This window comes from Schistocerca cancellata, chromosome 2 (assembly GCF_023864275.1).
Source record: "Schistocerca cancellata isolate TAMUIC-IGC-003103 chromosome 2, iqSchCanc2.1, whole genome shotgun sequence".
NCBI lineage: Eukaryota > Metazoa > Arthropoda > Insecta > Orthoptera > Acrididae > Schistocerca > Schistocerca cancellata.
Genome location: NC_064627.1, coordinates 164,202,560 through 164,222,098, shown reverse-complemented (window position 1 = coordinate 164,222,098; position 19,539 = coordinate 164,202,560). Strand labels below are relative to the sequence as shown.

General features: G+C 41.6%; 2 protein-coding genes across 3 annotated transcripts in view; one reads left to right on the top strand and one right to left on the bottom strand.

Moving 5' to 3' along the window:
* Nucleotides 1-10,669, bottom strand: part of LOC126161454 (mitochondrial uncoupling protein Bmcp) — a 119,134-nt gene extending 108,465 nt beyond the window's left edge. Inside the window, exons 1-2 of the mRNA XM_049917275.1 lie at nt 10,597-10,669; nt 10,253-10,389 (exon numbers count right to left, since the gene is read on the bottom strand). Coding sequence (XP_049773232.1) covers nt 10,253-10,316 — 64 coding nt within the window. The 5' untranslated portion in view covers nt 10,317-10,389; nt 10,597-10,669. The remainder of the gene's footprint in view (nt 1-10,252; nt 10,390-10,596) is intronic.
* Nucleotides 10,670-10,736: 67 nt separating this feature from the next.
* LOC126161452 (calpain-5-like) overlaps nt 10,737-19,539 on the top strand; it is a 323,178-nt gene continuing 314,375 nt past the window's right edge. The window contains exon 1 of one of the 2 annotated variants that reach the window (XM_049917273.1): nt 10,737-10,793. The gene's annotated coding sequence lies outside the window, so the exon portion shown is untranslated. Of the gene's footprint in view, nt 10,794-10,972; nt 11,102-19,539 lie in introns of those variants that run through there. The other variant, XM_049917272.1, reaches the window with a different exon arrangement.

The following is a 19,539-nucleotide window of genomic DNA, read 5'->3' as shown; positions in this document are numbered from 1 at the left end:
GATTGATTTGGGGGAGGAGACCAAACAGAAAGGTCATTGGTTCCATTGGATTGGGGAAGGAAACTGGCCGTGGACTTTCAAACGAACCATTCTGGCATATGCCTGATGCAATTTAGGGGAATCAAGGAAAATCTAAGTCAGGACGGCCGGATGTGAGTTTGGACCATTGTCCTCCTGAATGCAAGTGCTTTATGAATTTGAAGGACTGGTCAAACACTGAAATGTTTCCTGCTGGCGCAAGTAAAGTGATCATGGACACCTAATCAACTATGGCACACACAGTCCAGTTGCAAACTGAAAATGTTCACATGTAGTTCGCATCAAACCAATCTCACTAAGAATCGTGCTATGAATTTTCACAAAAAAAGTATTTTCATGCAAGGAAAAATATTAATGGTCACCAGTTAAACAAAACATTAAATGTACAATTTATTTGTGTTCAACTGGATAGTGAGCTAAGATGAAATCCAGATACGTCTGAACTAATGAAGAAATTCAGTTTCAGAAGTTTTGTACCATACTTCAACAGATATCACATTGTGCTGACTTGAAACAACAATGCATCTCAACTTGCATACTTTCATTCCATGTCGTCCCATGGAATTTTGTTCTCATGTAATGCACTTACAAGTCTGTAACATACTTATTCAGTGAATGCAAGTAAAACAAATACTGTGTGAGGTATAGAATTTTCCATCTTGTACAGGGCTCTTCAAAGATCATAGGAATATTACATATCCTTCCAAGTAAATTTACTCCACCATGGTATTTGTTCCTAATACGAGGGCGGTTCAGAAAGTAACCTCCGATCGGTCACAGTGCGGGTTGTGGGGGGAGTAGCGACGCCATCTGTGCGTTCACGCACTCAACAGGTCAGTCGGCATCCAGCCGTGGTCGAGTGAACGTCGTACCTGCGCTAGTTTAGTTTTTGTGGCAGTTTGAAATGTGTGCTGCAATAGAAAACCCCGCCAAATGTGAAGTGCGTGCTGTCATAAGGTTTTTTACAGCCAAAGGATATTCTGCAGCAGCTATTCATCGTGAGCTTTCTGCCGTGTACGGACCAAGAGTTATGAGTGAAGGAGTTGTCCGTGAATGGGTACGTTTATTTAAAAGTGGACGAGAAAACGTTCATGATGAAGAGAGGAGTGGTAGACCATCATTGGTGACTGACGAACTCGTTCAGACAGTTGATGCAAAAGTTCGTGAAAATCGACGTTTCTCAATGTCGGAGTTGTCTACTGGTTTCCCACAGATTTCTAAGACTCTCTTGTACGAGATAGTGACAGCAAGATTGGGTTACCGTAAGTTCTGTGCACGATGGGTGCCCAAAATTCTTACCGACCACCACAAAACTCAAAGAATGGCCTCTGCATTAGACTTTCTGTCACGTTATGAGGACGAAGGAGAACCATTGTTAAACAGAATCGTGACCGGTGACGAAACCTGGATTAAGTATGTGAACCCTGAGACAAAAGAACAATCAAAGATGTGGGCACATTCAAATTTGCCTACCAAACCAAGAAAAGCCTCGCAAGATTTTTCTGCCAGAAAACTGATGGCAATGGTGTTTTGGGATGCCAAAGGGGTGTTGTTGGTTGAATTCATGGAACGTGGTACGACCATTAATCAAGACGTGTACTGTGAAACAATAAAAAAGTTACGACGGGCTATACAGAACAAACGCCGTGGTATGCTGACTTCCGGTATCGTTTTTTTGCACGATAACGCCCGTCCTCACTCTGCTCGCAGAACAACGGCCCTTCTTGAGTCCTTCAAGTGGGACGTTATCAACCATCCACCTTACAGCCCAGACCTGGCGCCAAGTGATTATCACCTCTTCATGCATTTGAAGAAATGGCTCGGGTCACAGCGGTTTGATGACGACGAAGAGCTCAAAGATGCGGTCACAGGCTGGCTCCAGGCACAAGCGGGTGATTTTTATGCAGAAGGAATTTCAAAGCTTGTGAAGAGAAACGATAAGTGCCTCAATCGCTATGGAGATTATGTAGAAAAATAGTGCAAAGATGTAGTTGTAAGATGTATATATTAAAATATTTTTATTTAACTTGGTGTATTTTTTTAAATCAACCGGAGGTTACTTTCTGAACGGCCCTCGTAATACAAATCAGTTTCAAATTGACTGTGAATAAGCCAACCACACTATAAAGCAGAGAAATTATTTCCATGTACATTTTACCTCCTAATAACAGGTAACACAGTCTGTAACAAGTCGTAAGACAAAACAAAAACTAGTAACATCTGCATATATAATCAAATATTAAAACTCTCATTAGTTTTTCCTACAAATTATCTACTTTTAAGAAGTTAAAAACAGCAATTCCAAACATTTCTCAGCTTTTACAGCATATAAATGATTATTATTATTTTACAATTATAAGTAAATAGACACTTGATTAAAAAAGCTGCTCATGTACGTTTTTGAGTTGAGCACAGCTTCTGGTAGCTGAGACAGAGAGATGTCAGGCAAAAAAATGAACCATGTCCTAGAGCCTTTTCTAATAAGTGAGATCTTGTTAGTTATGTAATGAGCCATGTTCATTTATTGCTGAGCACTGTGGACTGTGGTTTGGAGTTTTACATTAACAGTCATTTTGAAGATGGTGTAAGTAAGTAAAACACATCAATGTGTTACATATTTTTATATTCCAACCTTTTAAGTAAACATTTAGGTGCAATGGAATATGAGGATAATTTCTGCATATTGCTCGATACTGATTTACTTGCTTTTATATCAAGTAAAATGGCTGCAAATTCAGAAGCATTGTAGCACATTGATTTGATGACAGCAAAATCCATATACTAGTACTCCATGGATGCCACTAAATACTGGAAAAATATGAACTTTTCTAGATAGAAGGTGAGTTGTCACCACCCTCTCACAAGTGTGTACTAGATCCTGTGGAGTTGTGTTACGGAAGTCAAGTAACAGAGGCAACCTGTTCTTTTGATTGAGTTAATGTACAAGATGAGTGATATATGGCTGATGATGAAAAAGAGTTGGCCAGTAGGTCCAGTGCTTATAAAGCTGTTGTCAATTTTTGGTGTTTGTTTGAAAATTTCTTGCTGTTAATAGCGTAACTCCAGCATAGTCCACTTTTCCTCAAAATACTAGCTGCTCTACGATAAATGTTAGAAATGTTTTCTGCCAAGGCAACCACTGGAATACATCATAATTGCAGTTTTTAATGTTAGCAAAATTCTAAGAAACATGAAAATGGTGGTTTAGTGTGTAAAGGACAGATTGCTACGTGCCATATAGAGAAGGCATTAAGTCACAAACAGACATAATAAGACCATTATAAATTTAAGCTTAGTTGTACAGTATAGTCATGTTTTTGTTGTGGTTGTGTGCAACTCAGTGTCTCTGCTATAGGGGTGATCAACAATATATCCTTTTCATAATATTGTCATTTTTCCATCCAGGATTTTCCATTGCACATTTTAATGTGTGCTGTCTGTATTATTTGCAATAAACAAAGGAGAGTATGTAACTAAGTTTTTCTAAAAATTAATAATATGAACAAGGCCAATATTTTTACTCAAGCATGCCAATATTAAGGTTAAATCACACAATGGAAAGCCCAGGATAGAATAAGAACAAGACTGTGTAGAGCTGCATACAGGAACAATGAAAAAGACTGCTACATATTATTCAGCTATCTGACTAAGTCTTTCATAAGACACAGACAATACAAAACACAAACACACTCACACAAGCACACCTCACATACAAATGAGCACTGTCATCTTCAGCTGCTAAAACACTACTGCAACCGGGGTGAGCAGTGATATTTGCTTGGATGGGTGGTAGGGGTAGAGGTCGAGAATACACACGAGATGGGGAAATGGAGGGATTGCAGGGAAGGGGAGGGATAGAAGAGTAGAGGTGGGGGATGATGCTAGTGTTGCCTATGGGAACGTGTAAGGACACACTGAGCGCAAGATAGTGCTAGGAGTATGCAGATGCACTGGCAGGATAGAAATCATGTGTAGGGCTGCAGTGGCTGCAGTGGAGAGGACAGTGTGTAATGAAGGTTGAGACCTGGGTGAGGGGATAACAGAACAGACTGAAATGTTACAATTTTGCAAGGAGAGTTCCTACACACGCCAACCAAAAAATCTGGAGTTGGTGGGAAGAATCCAGACAGTACAGACTTTGAAGCTGTCAAAGTTGAGCACACCGTCTTGGGTGGCATGTTCAGCAACTAGATGGTCCAGCTATCTTTTGGCCAGTTTGGCAACGGCTATTCAAGGGGAAAAACAGCTTGTCAGTTGTTATGTCCATACAGGGAGTGACACTGTGGTTTCAGCTTAATTGGTGGATCATATCGGTGCTTTCACAGGTGCCCCTGCCTTCGATGGGGTAGGAGACGTATATCACAGGACTGGAGTAGATGGTAGTGGGATGATGTATGGGATAGGTCTTGTGTCAAGGTCTATTGCAGGGATATGAGCCATTGGGTGAGGCATTGTGAGCAGGGTTGGACTAGGGACAGACAAGGATACTGTGTAGGTTAAGTGGACAGCACAGTACCACTGTGGGAGGATTGGGGGGGGGGGGGGGGAGGGAGGTTATTTCTAATTTCAGTGAGTGGCAAGAGGTAGTCAATTATTAAAGTTCTGGGTGGTACTGAGTTGGAAGAGGGGTGCTCCTTTGTAGCCAGGCAGTCTGTGCATGAGGGATGGTAGGTGACTGGGAAGACTAGGCACATATGATCATCCTGGACAAGGGAGGGTGGATAATCCACCTTCCTCAATGTCGATCTCACCTCAAGGATAGCTACATCGATATCTTCATCCACACCACAACTGCCAACCAGTAACAATTTGTCCACTTTGACAGCTTCCACACATTCCACGCCAAGAAGTCCATTCCATACAGCCAACACATCACTAGTGATAAGCAGTCCATCTCCAAATATGCATAGATTCTCAATGAGGCCTTCGCACACTGAAATTACCCACCCAACCTTCCTCAGAAAAATATCTTCCATGCCTTACCTTGCTTCTCACCTACCATTCCTCACACAAGCACTGCCCGGCTACAAAGGAGTACCCCTCTTATGACTAAATACTGCCGAGCACGGGAGAAACAGAATCACATTCATCGCCAGGCTTTCAACATACTCTTATTATGTCCTGCAATGAAAAATATCCTCCCCAAACCTTCCACAGTGGTATTCTGCCAATATTCTGCCACCTACCCAACCAACGCAATATCCTGGTAAATCCCTATTCCATCTCTGCTCCCAGCCCTTTGTCCCATGGCTCATACCCCTGCAACAGGCTGAGATTCAAGACCTATCCCATATGTCTTCTACCAACACAGACATTTCACCCATCAAAGGCAGGGCCACCTGTGAAGACAGTCATATGATCTATTAACTTAGTTTCAACCACTATGACACATTCTACACATGCATTACAACTAACAAACTGTCTGTCCACATTAATGGCTACTGCTAAACTGTTACCAAAAGGCAGCTGCTTGGAGTGCCTAGTAGCTGAGTACACTGCCCAACACAATGTGTTTGACTTCCAAAGACTGCTTCACAACCTGTGCCATCTGGATTGTTCCCAGTAACACCAGCTTTTATGAACTGTGCAGATAGGAACACCACTTTCAATATTGCTATGTATCATTCATTTCTGCAACACCCTGGCCTCAACCTTTGTTAATCCCTGTCTGTCATCTGCCTCTCTCCTCCCTATCTCCTGCTGCAGCACTACACATGCCTAATGTCCCACCAGTGCACTAAATAATACTCTCTCCTCCCTTTGTTCTCCCCCAGCACAGTCCTATTGCTGAACATAGCAATCCACTACCCTGTCTTCACCACACCCCCTCACACTTCCACATGCAATATTAGCATTTTCCTCTCACCACTACCCTGCTATTCCTCCCCCCACCCCATCCCAACTCTTCATCTATATCCCCACTATCCATTCCAGCAAATATCATTGCTCACTTCAGGCACAGCAAGGCTTTAGTGCCCCGAGACGACAGCAACTCTCTCTCTCTCTCTCTCTCTCTCTCTCTCTCTGTGTGTGTGTGTGTGTGTGTGTGTGTGTGTGTGTGTGCGTGCGAGTGAGTGTGCGCGCACGTGTGTGTTCTTATTTTTGCCAACATGTGAGGAATAACTTACCCCAATAGCTGAAGAATACCTAACAGTCAACGATTCCTCGAGAGAAGTAGATGTCTTTTTGGTTATCACTGTTGATACAGACTGGGATGATTGACTGATATGATACTTTAACATTAGCCAATATGGTCTTGCTAAGACACAACTGAAATATAGGTAACTACACCATATTTCCAGGGAACATGCAGTTCAAATGCATGGTTTAATGATGATGACATCCTCCTGGATAAAACAGTCCTACATTCAGAACTCTAGTAGCAGCCTGTATGGGTAATGTTGACAGAAGAAAAACAAATCTGTCATTGTATGGGTTGGATCACTGAATTTAGAGCTGCTAAACATTTTACTATGTTACAGAACATGACACAGGTTGAATACAGTAGGAATTAGTATGGTGCACTGCAAAAAGAACACGATTTCTGTTTACATTAGTACAGAGTTAGCAAAATAAAATTAAATAATGGTAATACAGGAGTAAGGCTAGTAATGAATAATAAGATAAGATTGCAGGTAAACTATTATGAATAGTACAGTGAACAGATTGTCATAACCAAGATTGATCCAAAGGCATGACCCATCACAGTGGCAAATTACCAAACCAAGATAACTCCAGGACACAATATATAACAATGAAAAAAATACATAGCTACTAGTTCTGGTGATGAGGTGCAGAATGAATAAAAAAAGATGTGATTTGGCAAAAGGAATTATTCAGATAACATTAAAAGAGGGAAAAACTTAAATGTGACAGTGGACTAAAATATGATAGGAGCAAAGGGAGACTAAGGAAAAAAAGTGTAGGAGAATAATGGCTGGCATAAAGAAAAATGGAGAAGTTTCCTGGCAGAACTTTCCATAAAGCACAATTTAATCATTACAAACATCTGATTACCTGCCTGAATGCAGTCAGTCACACAAGAACAATCTCACAAAGTCTCAAGAGTTTAAAAAGGTAACCAAACAGTGCCTGGTAGTAGTAAAATGTTTTTGTTTATTTAAATGTATAGATATACAATACATACATGTACATTCTGTAAGCAAACCTTTTCATGATGACTTGGCACCCAAGCTTTATATCCGTACAGGCTGGAAGCTTCACTCCAGCTACTGCTTATCATACAGCTCAAATAAAATAATTTTGTGACTGACAGATTGCAATGGCATGGGGTGCGGGATGGGGGTGGGGAGGTTATGTTGTAATGCTGCCAGCCACACTTGCTACAGCTCTGCATATAACTGCAAACTAGGTAATACAATGAGCACACAATGCTAGAGAAAAATATGTGCTCAGTTGGCAACTGTGAGCTGGTTCACTGAACCATCAATCACAAAGTTATTTTGATCAAAATACATCAATCAAAGACTACTGTGTACAGGGTGGCGTAGTGACATAGAAGAATGTTTGGTGAGTCATCAGCTTTGGGCAGTGACATAGGAAACGTGGCAAATGGTGTCAACCATATGGTGACTATATCGTGATGCTATTGGCGATTTTTTCAGAAAGGGTTAGCTACAGATCAGTCTGTAGCCACAACCAGGTTTTTTAGAATCACACTCTTTGCAAAGCCAACTCACAACCAAACCATTATCTTCTAACCTAACCTAGGTCTCGGGATAAGATACCAATCATATCTTGGGCTAAGCTACAGATCAATGGGTCACCACAACTAGTCTTCTTTTTTGCATTCATTGACTTCACTACCTAATGGTGAATATATGAACCAAAAGGTGACATGACAGCAGCCATTAGCATTACTACAGTGGGCCAAAGCTGACGACTTGTATTGAACATTCCTCTTAATCCCACTGTAGCTACCATTAGTGTAGGCAATATTTTTAAAAACTTACTTTATCAGTCATTTGTAAATTATTGAAATATCAATAAGGTACTTCAACATTGATTAAAATAAATTTAAATATTATTTTCTTGTCAATGAAACTGATCAATTTTTGAAAATATAATGTAATTGGACAGATAAAGAAAAATTCTAAAAGTGGTGACATGAGAACACACATATAAAAGGTACTAAAGTTTGCAAGCTTTCAGAGCCAATGGTTCCTTCTTCTGGCAGAATGCTTGATGCGGAAAGGAGAGATGATGGAAAAGGACTGGTGAGATTGAGGAAAAGGGGCAGAGTTCAGAAAAGTTGCCCAGAACCTCAGTCAGTGGAGACTTATCATATGGGATGAGTAGGAAAGACTGATTGTTGGGGACTGCACTGGACAAGATTTGTAAACCTGCAAGCTCTCGTATGGTGCAGTACCCCAACAATCAGTCTTTCCCTCTCATCCCATCCAGTAAGTCTTCCCCAACCCAGGATTCTGGGAGACTTTTCCAAACTCTCCACATTTTCCTAAACCAGTTCACCAGTCCTTTTCTGTAGCCTCTCTTCCTCCCCCTTCAAACCCTTCTGCCAGAAGATAGAGCCACTGGCTCCAAAAGCTTGCAAACTCTAATACCTTTTATATATGTGTTCTCCTGCCACTGCTTGGTGAGGTTTTTTTTTTTTACCTTTCCAGTTACATTGGATTACTTTTCTGTATCAGTCCTACCTCTCATGCAGTTGTATAGTGGCTGCAATGTATGACAAAGGCGGAGCTTGCTTCCTCCACTCACTGCACCACACACTATTATCGTTTAAGAAAAGTTCAAAGATGTTACCAATCATCAGCATACTGATCATACACTTTTACTTGGCCTGTGGGTAGAGGATACATAGAGAAGCAGCTTGTGATGAGCTTATAGCACACTGGCTGCTAAAACAAGCTCCACCTCTTTCTCCCAGACCAGCTAGCTTATAGCTTATAAAACAAACATTAATGCATCACAAAAGTGACATGAAAGTCAGTGGGAACCCACTAGAAGGAGCAGGTATAGCCTCTTTGCTCATTTTTATACATAATATTACAATACTACAGATAGATCAACACAAGTGTAAAGTCAGCCGACTCCCACTGATCACAGAAGGTCAAATATCAAGTGTACAACCAGTAAGCAGTCTGATTCTAGAGTTAAGCTGAGGTGTAATATCTTAACCGAATGGTCATTTCAATTTTTATATGCTAAACTAATTATACAGCACTTAAATTTACATACCGGTTGCTCTTTTTATTTTCATTCATTGGAGAAAGGAATAAGAAGTACCTACAGCACCCTTGTAACGTATACCGAGAAATAAAGCTATATAGTACAGTAAGTCATTTACATTAATTGTTCCACATACCTGAAGGCTCTCATTCATAATGTCATTTACAGAACATGATGTGGGGATGAAGTTACTTAGTTAATGGAACAAAAACTCAATACTTATGGTTGTGACAACATTTTGCACCTATCTCAATAACTGCATCTCACACAGCAATTGCCTCATAGTTCAGAAACAGGAGTTCGAAAAAGAGACTACAATAACAGCTACATCACTAGTGTACAGTCACCCGCTTCAGAATATACTTGTGTTTCCTGAAAACTAAAAATTTGAAGAGCCAAGCTTCAATTGTCAACAACAAATCATTATACATTTACTTAATACAATATGGTACGCAGAAAGTGGTACACACATCACATATCAGAAAGTTGTACACAGATTAATGTTTACCAACTGGCTGTTTGTATGTTCTCAATTTTGGTCACAGGAAAATCCTGTAAACTGATTGTTTAAGTGCCACAATAAACAATTAAATAAGACCATAAACTAATTAATTTCTATATGATTAATGTCAGCTGAGGGAAACTTGACGTAAAAAGATCATAAGTTTACAGAATGATATCCAGTCTACAGAAAGTTCCTAACATGACAGAATAATCATATTGCATTACTGAAAATCTAACCACAACCCACTAAAACTTACCAAAACATATTTCAAAACAATCTTAGATGGTGATAGTTGTAATGCTATATTTTTAATTCCATTATTTTTTATCATGTTACAGACACAACCAGTATTGCTATTTCCAATTAACTGCAGAAAGATTCATAAGCCTGTCATTGCACGATACAATGATATGCATTTTTGTTGTTGTTTGTGTAACAGAACTCCCTGCGCTTTAAACAAACTTAATAAACAGCTAAAGAAATGATGACACAAACCGAATTCGGCTGCGCAGGAAGCAAGACCTCCATATACGAAAGGCCGCCAATCCGCTTCTCCCATCCCACTTTCTGCCGTTTGTTGAGGGCCTGCTGCGGGAGGCACCCTTTCCTCTGGGGCGTCTGCTGCCGTAGTCCTGTATCAAATGTAATAGTACACCATTGTGTCTGAGCACAACAAGAATGATGATACTTTAAACACCGGTGAGCGAAGCTATCATTACTGTGACTTCTCGTCACTGTTACGTAATAAAGCGTAACATTCATTCACGTAACTTAACGACTGAGCAAGAATTGTGTTCAAGAACTGGATTACTGGTGTATTATGCACCCAATTAACTTACACGTTATCAAATTTTTCTCGCGTGATGAAACGCAGCCGATCACACCACAATTGTTGAAACAAACCCTCGATATAATCGTTTCTGTTGTGACATATCGAGATAATAATGTAAGGTCGATAGTACATAACTCCGATATTGTTCCTCGATATTGGTCGCATAGCAAATGTTAAAAGGCGGTGCCGCACCTGTATTTGAAAGTATGTTTACAAATTAACTAGTTGAGAGAGTGGTGGGCAGAAATTCTAAGTTGTGTTTGTAACCATAATAGTAATCATTTGCTATATTTCTAAACATGAGTCACATATAAATTCTTTCGGAAATCAGAAACTTTGTTCTATTTATAAATCGTGACCTATGCGCTGTGACATTCCAAGCGTCAAGAGTCGGTAAATGCATAGAATTTAGATATGGATGATGTCAGTTGAAAAAAAATATATGTATATTTGTAAAGATTTCTGCCGCGCGAAAAGAAAGTAGCAACTTAATCTTCAAATTTACGCTTAAGGTAAACGCTTTAATAGAAGTAGCACGTTGGATGTTTCCGTGCATACGTTTAAGTAATGGTGTAGCCGATGAATGCACTGATTGGCACTAATTGTACACATGGACCGAAGGATAACCCTTCTGTATACATGTAACTGTATACGACTGCAGAACATCCTTTGTTATTACACAGTAACAGGACCCCTTATATTAGGGACAAACCGAATGAGGCAGTGCAGGTTATTAAGAAACTGACAACATTTGCTGATGGTGTTTACTCTGTTTGACCATCCTTCTTCAGGCTTTCCTTGATTTTCCTACTCATTCCGAGCAAACTTCTAGAATGGGTTCATTACCAGGGCTATGGCCAACGGTCCATCTTATCCTCATAAAAAACATGCTTGCATGTTGAGCCAATGATTTTCATTGTGTTATGATGACAAATCCTATATCATTGTGATATGATCCCTGGATGAATAAATAAATCACATCAAAATTGAGAGTGTGAGTGACATTGTTGTTTTGACTGTGTTCAGATTGTAGCTCAAATACAATCTTTAGTTGGAAACCACTTCTAATGCTGTAAGTTATTTTGACATTTGTGTTATTGGATAGCCAGCCCTATTTTGGCTCTGGGTAGGTTATAATGAATAACACAAGGTACTGTTATTTGAGTTGATTGATTTGTTCATTAATCCAGGGATTGTCTTACGATCATAGCCTATAGGATTTGTTATCATAGTACAATGAAAATAAATAGCTCCAAATACACATAGAATTTATATTTATGTTACTATTAGAAGGGGACAAGGGGCCAGCCTTGGCCTTGTGAAGGAACCATCCTGGCATATGCCAGAAATGATTTAGAAGAACCACAGAAAACCTAAATCAGAGTGGCTGGACAGAGAAAACTCCACCCTTCCAATAATAAAGTTATTTTAACAACTGTGCTGCTTCATTTAGTCATTATTGTAAATGTCCTTTGGTTTACACACAATTTTTACCATATAACTTATGTTATGAAACAGTTTTAAACTGTGCACACTAACATCCACACTCCTGGACCACAAAAGTGCTGCTATGCTCCTTGTACTCCCATGCATGTATTTGGAAAACTGACTCCAGGCACATAAACATGTAACTATGCCCCATGCAGTTCCTCATGTCCACCCCTCAGTCTGCCTAAAAAACTGAGTCACTATCCCTCCATGATTAGTGAGATGTTGAGCTCTTAGAGTGACAGGTCATTACCATCACGCACTATAGGTCTTGGCATGTGCTTTTCTTGTAAAAGAATTACATTATAACCATGTCTTGTAATATGACAGGGCATTCTAATTTCCCCTTTCATTATTAACCATTACTCTGAGTGTCCTAAATAATCCTGATTTGTGTAGTACCAGTATGCATTATTTATGAAGAATGTTTAAGCCATTTTTAAACAGATATATTTTAGTAATCTTTTTCATCTCCTTGCCCAATTTATAATGCAGTTTTATTCTGAGATAGGAAATGCTGTTTTGAGTTTTCTGTATGTTTTTCCGTGGTAAATGTAGGTACAAGCTGGCTCTTGTTCCATTATTATTTATAGAGATATTAATGAAATACTTAGTAATGTTTTCCCTCATTTGCCCAACAGATTGGTAGATTTACTCAGGCCTAAGGATACTGGTTTTAAAATAGTCCTTTATACTAAGCCCAGCTACTACTTCTAGCTGTTATTTTTACAGACCCTGTCTGCAGTTTAAAAACTGTGTCCATGTTTTGTGCCTTTGTTCCCCAGAAAAAATCCCCCAGCTAAGAATGTATTCGTATCAAGGAATAATATGTCAACACAAAACATTGGCTGTTACAAACTAGGCCTAATTAGAAAACCATATTAACATAACATACTGATCACATTCATTTTGTATCTTTTAGTGTTTGTTCCATGTTAATTGACAGTCAATATTTATCCATAAAAACTTATGTGTTACACAATCTATAACCTGTGCTTAATGTGACAGCATTTTTTTTTCTCTCTCTCTCTTGATCTGATATGCATATAGTTCTTTTTTCTTTCTGTTTGATGTTAATTTATTACATGTTAGCCAATCATAAACATTCTTTAATGTTTCATTTGGTTTCCTTAATAGCAGTCCTGGTGTTTCTTGGTTGACTATGATGCTCCATGTCTTATACTGTCTGGAAAGTCATTGGCATATTTTAAGAACAGAGTTGGATCTAATACACTACCCTGAGGCAGACCTATGTTTGTGTTTCTTGTAAGACAATTGCTTTACTGAAAATTTATAGTCAGCAGAATGTGAAGTATTTCTATCTTTCACACCCAGTTTTTCAAGGAAGACTGGAGCTATTTATTTACTATTCATCTTACTCCAAGTGCTTCTATCTTGTTTATTAGTATTTTATGGCAGCAGTGTCGAAAAAGTCTTTGACAAGTCTAAGCATATGTCTGCAACAGTCACCCTTGTCAAGAGCTTGAGGTACCACTTTTGTGAACTCCGTAATAACTGAGATTGTAATTCTCCTAAATTTGAAACCAAACTGTGCTTCATTAAAAAATTGTATTTATTCATGTGACTCATTAGTATATCATTCATGATTGAGTTGGTTTTTTTTTTTGAGAATGCAGACAGTATTGAAACTGGCCTTTGGTGAAGGACTCATTTATTATATTTGTTAATGGCTTAGGTATGCAGCCAATACGTGCCTTCAGAACATAGACTGCAGCCTCATCTGTACCTGCTGACTTCTTATTGTTTTATTTCTATGTTGTCTTCTTGACTTCAAGCTATGTTGTCGGAAAACCCTATCATTGTTCTTTCTGTGTAAGTTATTACGAGTGCTATGTGCGTTTTAAGAAAATTTTGTTGCAACTATTCCCCAAAGTTTAGATGACATCCATGATGTTATTATTTTTATGTTTCAGTTGTAGATGCCATTCATGTGTTTTATTTACAGTATTTTGTGTAGTTCTTGTGGATAAAAATTGAGATTGTGTTATTTATTTGCCTTGTGTTGGATTCATGGAAACGGCAAACTATTGTGGGGAATGGGAGAGGGGGAAGGAATTGATTTGGAAGATTTTATAGAACTATGTAGGAATAGTGCAGGTTGTGGTGAATTGTGTTGTATACTGAACCTGTTAGATCTAGTGGTGATTCCAGGCACATTGTAGGTTGCGATGTTGCTTTTGGGCTTTCTTTCTGTAGATTGTGACAAAGGACTGAACTGTAGAGTTATCCAAGGTCTATGTTGGTCTGGTGGGTAATAGTGTGGTTCAGGGTTGGCATAGTCTAAGAACCCATTACAAAAAATTGTTATTTTCTTCAAATCCAGGTTGTGGTGCAAGATTGAACAGTAACATGCCTGGTATCTCAGCCCAGTAAGTTTGAAAGCCCACCAGAAGGCATGGACATCGATGGCAGAAGCTAGGCGACACTGCTACATCTGTGGGTGCTGACATTACTGCTTCAAGCACTAGCGGCGAAGCCACAACTGTTGTGCTGGCCTATCAGTGCCTATGTCTACCCTTGAAAGCTAGCAACAAGCAGCCCAGTCTTCAGTTGTGATTCCACTGCACTCTTATACTGGTCTCACTACACATTGTTGTTTGTTTCTGGATTCACTACATCTTAGGTTTCACATATCGATTTACTCACTGGACTTTTTATTCCACCGTGCCATCTTCATTGTCTGTCCTATTCTTCTTGCGATTTGCTGTTGACGCATCTGGCTGGTCGGCCAGTTTCTGCTACTTCTTGAATCACCCCAGTCTTCTCAAATTCTGATGAGGTTAGCACTGTTCCATGGATTCAAAGTTCATGCAACTCTTGGAACAGTAACAGAAACAGCTGCTCTTGCAGCAGCAATAGCAACAGCAGTTTCAACAACAGCAGTGGAAAACTGACCTATTCCATCAGAGAATTCTGCTTTTGAAGGATCAACTACAGGTTCAGGGTATCCAATCCATCTAGGCTAGGGTCACTTTTCAGGCGGAGAACTGCCTACCCTCATTTCCACCACTTAATCGTGCAAAGAGGTCTAGAATATGTATTTACAGCAGCTGAAATGGCACTGCACCACTTTTTGGATCTCTGACAAAGTTCTCAAATGGTCGCTTTTCCTTGTTTTGGCTTTCCTGGAGACATTTTTCTTATTGAAGAAGTTGGCTCCACACTGAAATCCTGTCGCACTCACCTTCGAGAAGATGTGTTCGTTCCTTTTGAACTGTTATTTGCAAAAATTACATGTGATCACATCATGCCTTGGTTCCCATCAATACCACAAGCAACCTGGTCAGTCATATCACTTGTTAGTGACGAATTTGCAAGGATGGGTCACCATTGTGATTTCGCTTATACTAACCTGGCTTGCAAAACCTCAAATGCTGATTCTTTGATTTGAGTTGCCATGGTCCAATTGGCTCTCAATCTGGAGGTAAAAACTGCAGCCCTCAAACTAGACAGCCCTTCTTTTGTTGATATTTTGAAAATCGTGCATTGTTTCAAGGTTGCCAAGGCAGCAAATGAACATGTCGTGGCTTGTTTACAAATAGCAGCAGTTCAGCTGCCACCTCATGCCTTGATGGTGCAGAATCCTTGTAAACCTCTTCTATGACAGTGTCATGGTGATTCATCTATTTCTGATGTGTCGGTGGCTTCTGAACTGCCGATCGCACCTCATCAGTGTAAGCAGTAGGGTCTTCCACCTTATCCTGACTGCTTCACAGAACACCCATGTGCAGACCGTCCATATCACTGGGTGCATTACGCCCCTTGCAGGAAAGATGGGCATCTCCAAGCCGCCTGTTATAAACAGTCAGGACGACTAGAGCCCGTTTCCACACGCATGTCAAGGAACATTGTGTGAACTTCAGGCAAGTGTTCCGCAGGGTGATCCTTCTGCTACCAACTTGTTTATTCAGCTCACAGTTGCGAACCAGGATGTCTATCTCCAAGAGTATACAGCTGCTACCATTTCCTTGGTCAGCCTCCAGGTGTATGCTCATCTAGGTTTCCCTGGATTGGGTCCACCTGACCATTTGTTAGTCATTGCCTGTTTGATTTCTCTCTGGGGGCCGATTCATGATCATAGCTTCCTACGAAAAGGTCACTTGGTTGATAATGCTGTTCATTTTTGATAGTCATTTGGCTGTCAATATTTTTGGTCTGAATGCCTTCTCATTGTTTGGACAATCCATCACTGATAAGGTTCACATTGTCTCTGTCACAGTTCCCTACCAGGAACTCAACGACCTTTGTGGTGCTTTTGTACATACATTTAATGCTGGTCTGGGGTGCACCGCAGATTTCCAAGCACATATGCCTTTGTGTCCCGATGCAGTGCCCCATTTCTGCTGGGCACAACCTATTCCAGGCAGCTATTAAGCAGGAGCTTGATTGACTTCGTGAGGCTGGAGTGATTGAACATGTTAAAATCAGTGTGAGAGTCACATCACTGCTAGTGGTCAAGAAACTTGATGACTCCTTCCTGCTATGTGTAGATTTTAAGTTGACAGTCAGTGCCCAGACACATCTGGAAACCTACCCAATACCTTGGCTGGAGGACTCCCTCACAAAGTCCCTCTGCAGGTCCGGGGGTTAGAGTAGACCAGAGGTATCCTTGCCTGTCGTAAGAGGCGACTAAAAAGCCTCACACTTTTCGTCCCTATAAGTTCAGGTCCCATTTTATGGTTTGACCTGCCACTTTCCAAATTCTGCAGAAGTGTGAGCCGTATGGGGAAGTACGCCTTACGTGGTGCATGAATTATCCACAGTGCCCTTAGATTCGATTTCCTGAACCTCTAGTCATGGCTTTGCATCTCCACCTGCAATTCAACTATTTGGGAGAGGGCACTTTGCGGGGTATGTCATCTTCTTCCATTGTCTTCTGTCCTCTTTCACCCCTATGACAGTATTGGATTTCTCTGCACCCAATATCCAGCATGGTAGCCAGTCCGTTGTGGTGGGGCACCCATTTGGTGTTAGCCCCCTGACAACACAGGGATCACACTACTGATGCCTGAGCTGTAAAATCCCCACATATCCCAAGGAGTAGATGTCTGTCTTCCTGGGGCATCAGGACTCCCGGCAATGGCCATCATGCCAGGTGGCCTTTGCTGTGGTCGGGTGGCACCCTTGGAGAGAACCCCTGATCGGAGTGGCTGGCATCAGGGCGGATGACCCAGAGTGAAGCAGATAAGTCATCTCTTGCTGGTGATCATATGGTACCAGCAATCTCTAAGAAGGGCAACATCAAGTACAATGCTGACAAATATGACCCTAAATCGTTTCCCTTGGTGTTTAGTATGTAGCAGAATGGACGGGGACTCCTTTCTACTTATGAAGCCTTAATTTTTGGTTGAACATCTTGAGGATAAGTTTGGGGAAGTGATAGCACTGTCCAAGATGAGAAGCAGTGCAATCTTGATACAGACAGCATCCCCAGCCCATCCCGGCCTGTGACTGGCTGGGTGATATACCTGTTTCCGTCACTCCCCATAAAAGCCTCAACATGGTCCAGGGGATTATTTTCCATTGCGACCTCCGCTGGCAGTCTGACAATGAGGTCAGTGCCAATCTAGAATGGTGGGGTGTTCATTTCATCGGGCGTGTTCGCAGGGGACCCAAAGACAAGAGGGTTGCTACTGGTGCCTTCATCTTGGCCTTTGAGGGTGATTCATTGCCTGAAAAGTCAAGGTGATGGTTTACCACAGTGATGTTAATCCATATGCCCTCCCTCCCCCCTTCCCATCCCCTCCTCCCCCTATGCAGTGCTTTAAGTGCTGGAAATTCGGGCACATGTCTTCCCACTGCACTTCCAGCACCACATGTTGAGACTGCGGATTTCCACCTCCTCCCACTTGTATTAACTGTAGACAGCAGCACTCCCCCTGCTCACCAGAGTGCACAGTACTCCAAAAGGAGTGGAAAATCATGGAGTACAACCCTGGACCAGTTGACTTACGAAGAGGCAAAATGTAAATTTGAATGAGTACAACCTGTTTGGTTGACGTTCACATATGCTGCAGCTACATTACCATCGCTGTCACAAGTGCCAGTCATACCACACTCTGTGCCATAAACAGTGGGCCCTCTGGGCCTCCAGAATACATCCGGCTCCTCGTGCAGAAGGGGTCCCTTGGGACCTTGACACCCTCCTCCCAAGGTCTCCACTAATGCCACAGTAGACAATCACCAGTGGCTCAAGGAGCCCAAAGCTGCTGGACGAAGAGCTTCATGGTCTTCCACTGTGCCTGAAGCTACTTTGGAAAAGGCCTCCCAGCAAGCCCCTAAAGAGAAGCGAGAGGGCAAGCAAACAAATAAGTCTGCTAAGAAAAAGGACCCTCCGGTGGCCCCAACACCAATACTCCCTACCAGTTCTGCACCTGAGGATGAGATAGAGATCTTAGCAGCCCCTGAGGATCTGGCTCTCACTGATGCGTCATCCACAATAGGAACGGTTACAAATACTCAGTCAGTGGCAGCAGGTGACCCTGAGGTGTAACTTACCTCCTTGCATGCTTCATGCCTTCCCAGTCTCACGATAACGTCATCCTCCAGTGGAACTGCTGCGGTTTTTTCCATCACCTGGCTGAGCTACGGCAACTGTTAAGCTTTACACCTGCTTTCTGCAATGCCCTCCAGGAAACCTGCTGCTGTGGAAAACACGATCCCTTGTTCTTTAGAGTGCCCCTGGTGAAAGTCAGTACCTCGGTGGTTGACAGAAATTGCGGAGGCCATTAAAGAGTGTCGGCGAGCTCTACAGCAACATATGCAACACCCTTACCTAGAGCACCTATTAGCTTTTAAATGGCTCCATGCCCGCATTCGCCCAGCTTATAAAACCACTCCTGTCCATGACTATAGCCTGGCAGAGCTTCTCTGTGGGTGGCAGCCACATACTCTCCTCCATCTCCTGATCCCACAGCCTGAGGAACCCCAGGCACTATACGCCAAGCACAGCCATGTGGGCCTACTAGTATGGGGCAAAACATTCGTAGATGCTGGTTATGGTGTTTACCACCCATGGATGTGTCCTTACAACAGTTCACACTCTGAGGAGTTTGGAGTGCCTTCATACCAAACAACTTCATCCATGCCTCCCAACTGCACTTCCATCAGTGTATGAATCGTACCTGCAACAACCACCCTTGCTGGTCCCACAACTGTACAGGCACAACTTGCACTGCAGGGGACCAGTGGTATTTCATGTGGATGTGGACTGGAGATGGAGATCTCACCACAGTCTCTGTCCCCTTGGCTGTCATCAGCCATGCTGCTGTGCCATGGCACATTGCCATAACAACCAGCAGTCTGCAGTGCCATGACACCAACCATGCCTCCAGTTCACCTTAAAGGGCATCATCCAGGGCATGTCCATCTCAGGAAGGAGGAATGTAGTATCCCAGCTCAGTGAGTTTGAAGGCCCACAGGAAAGTGTGGACCTCAATGA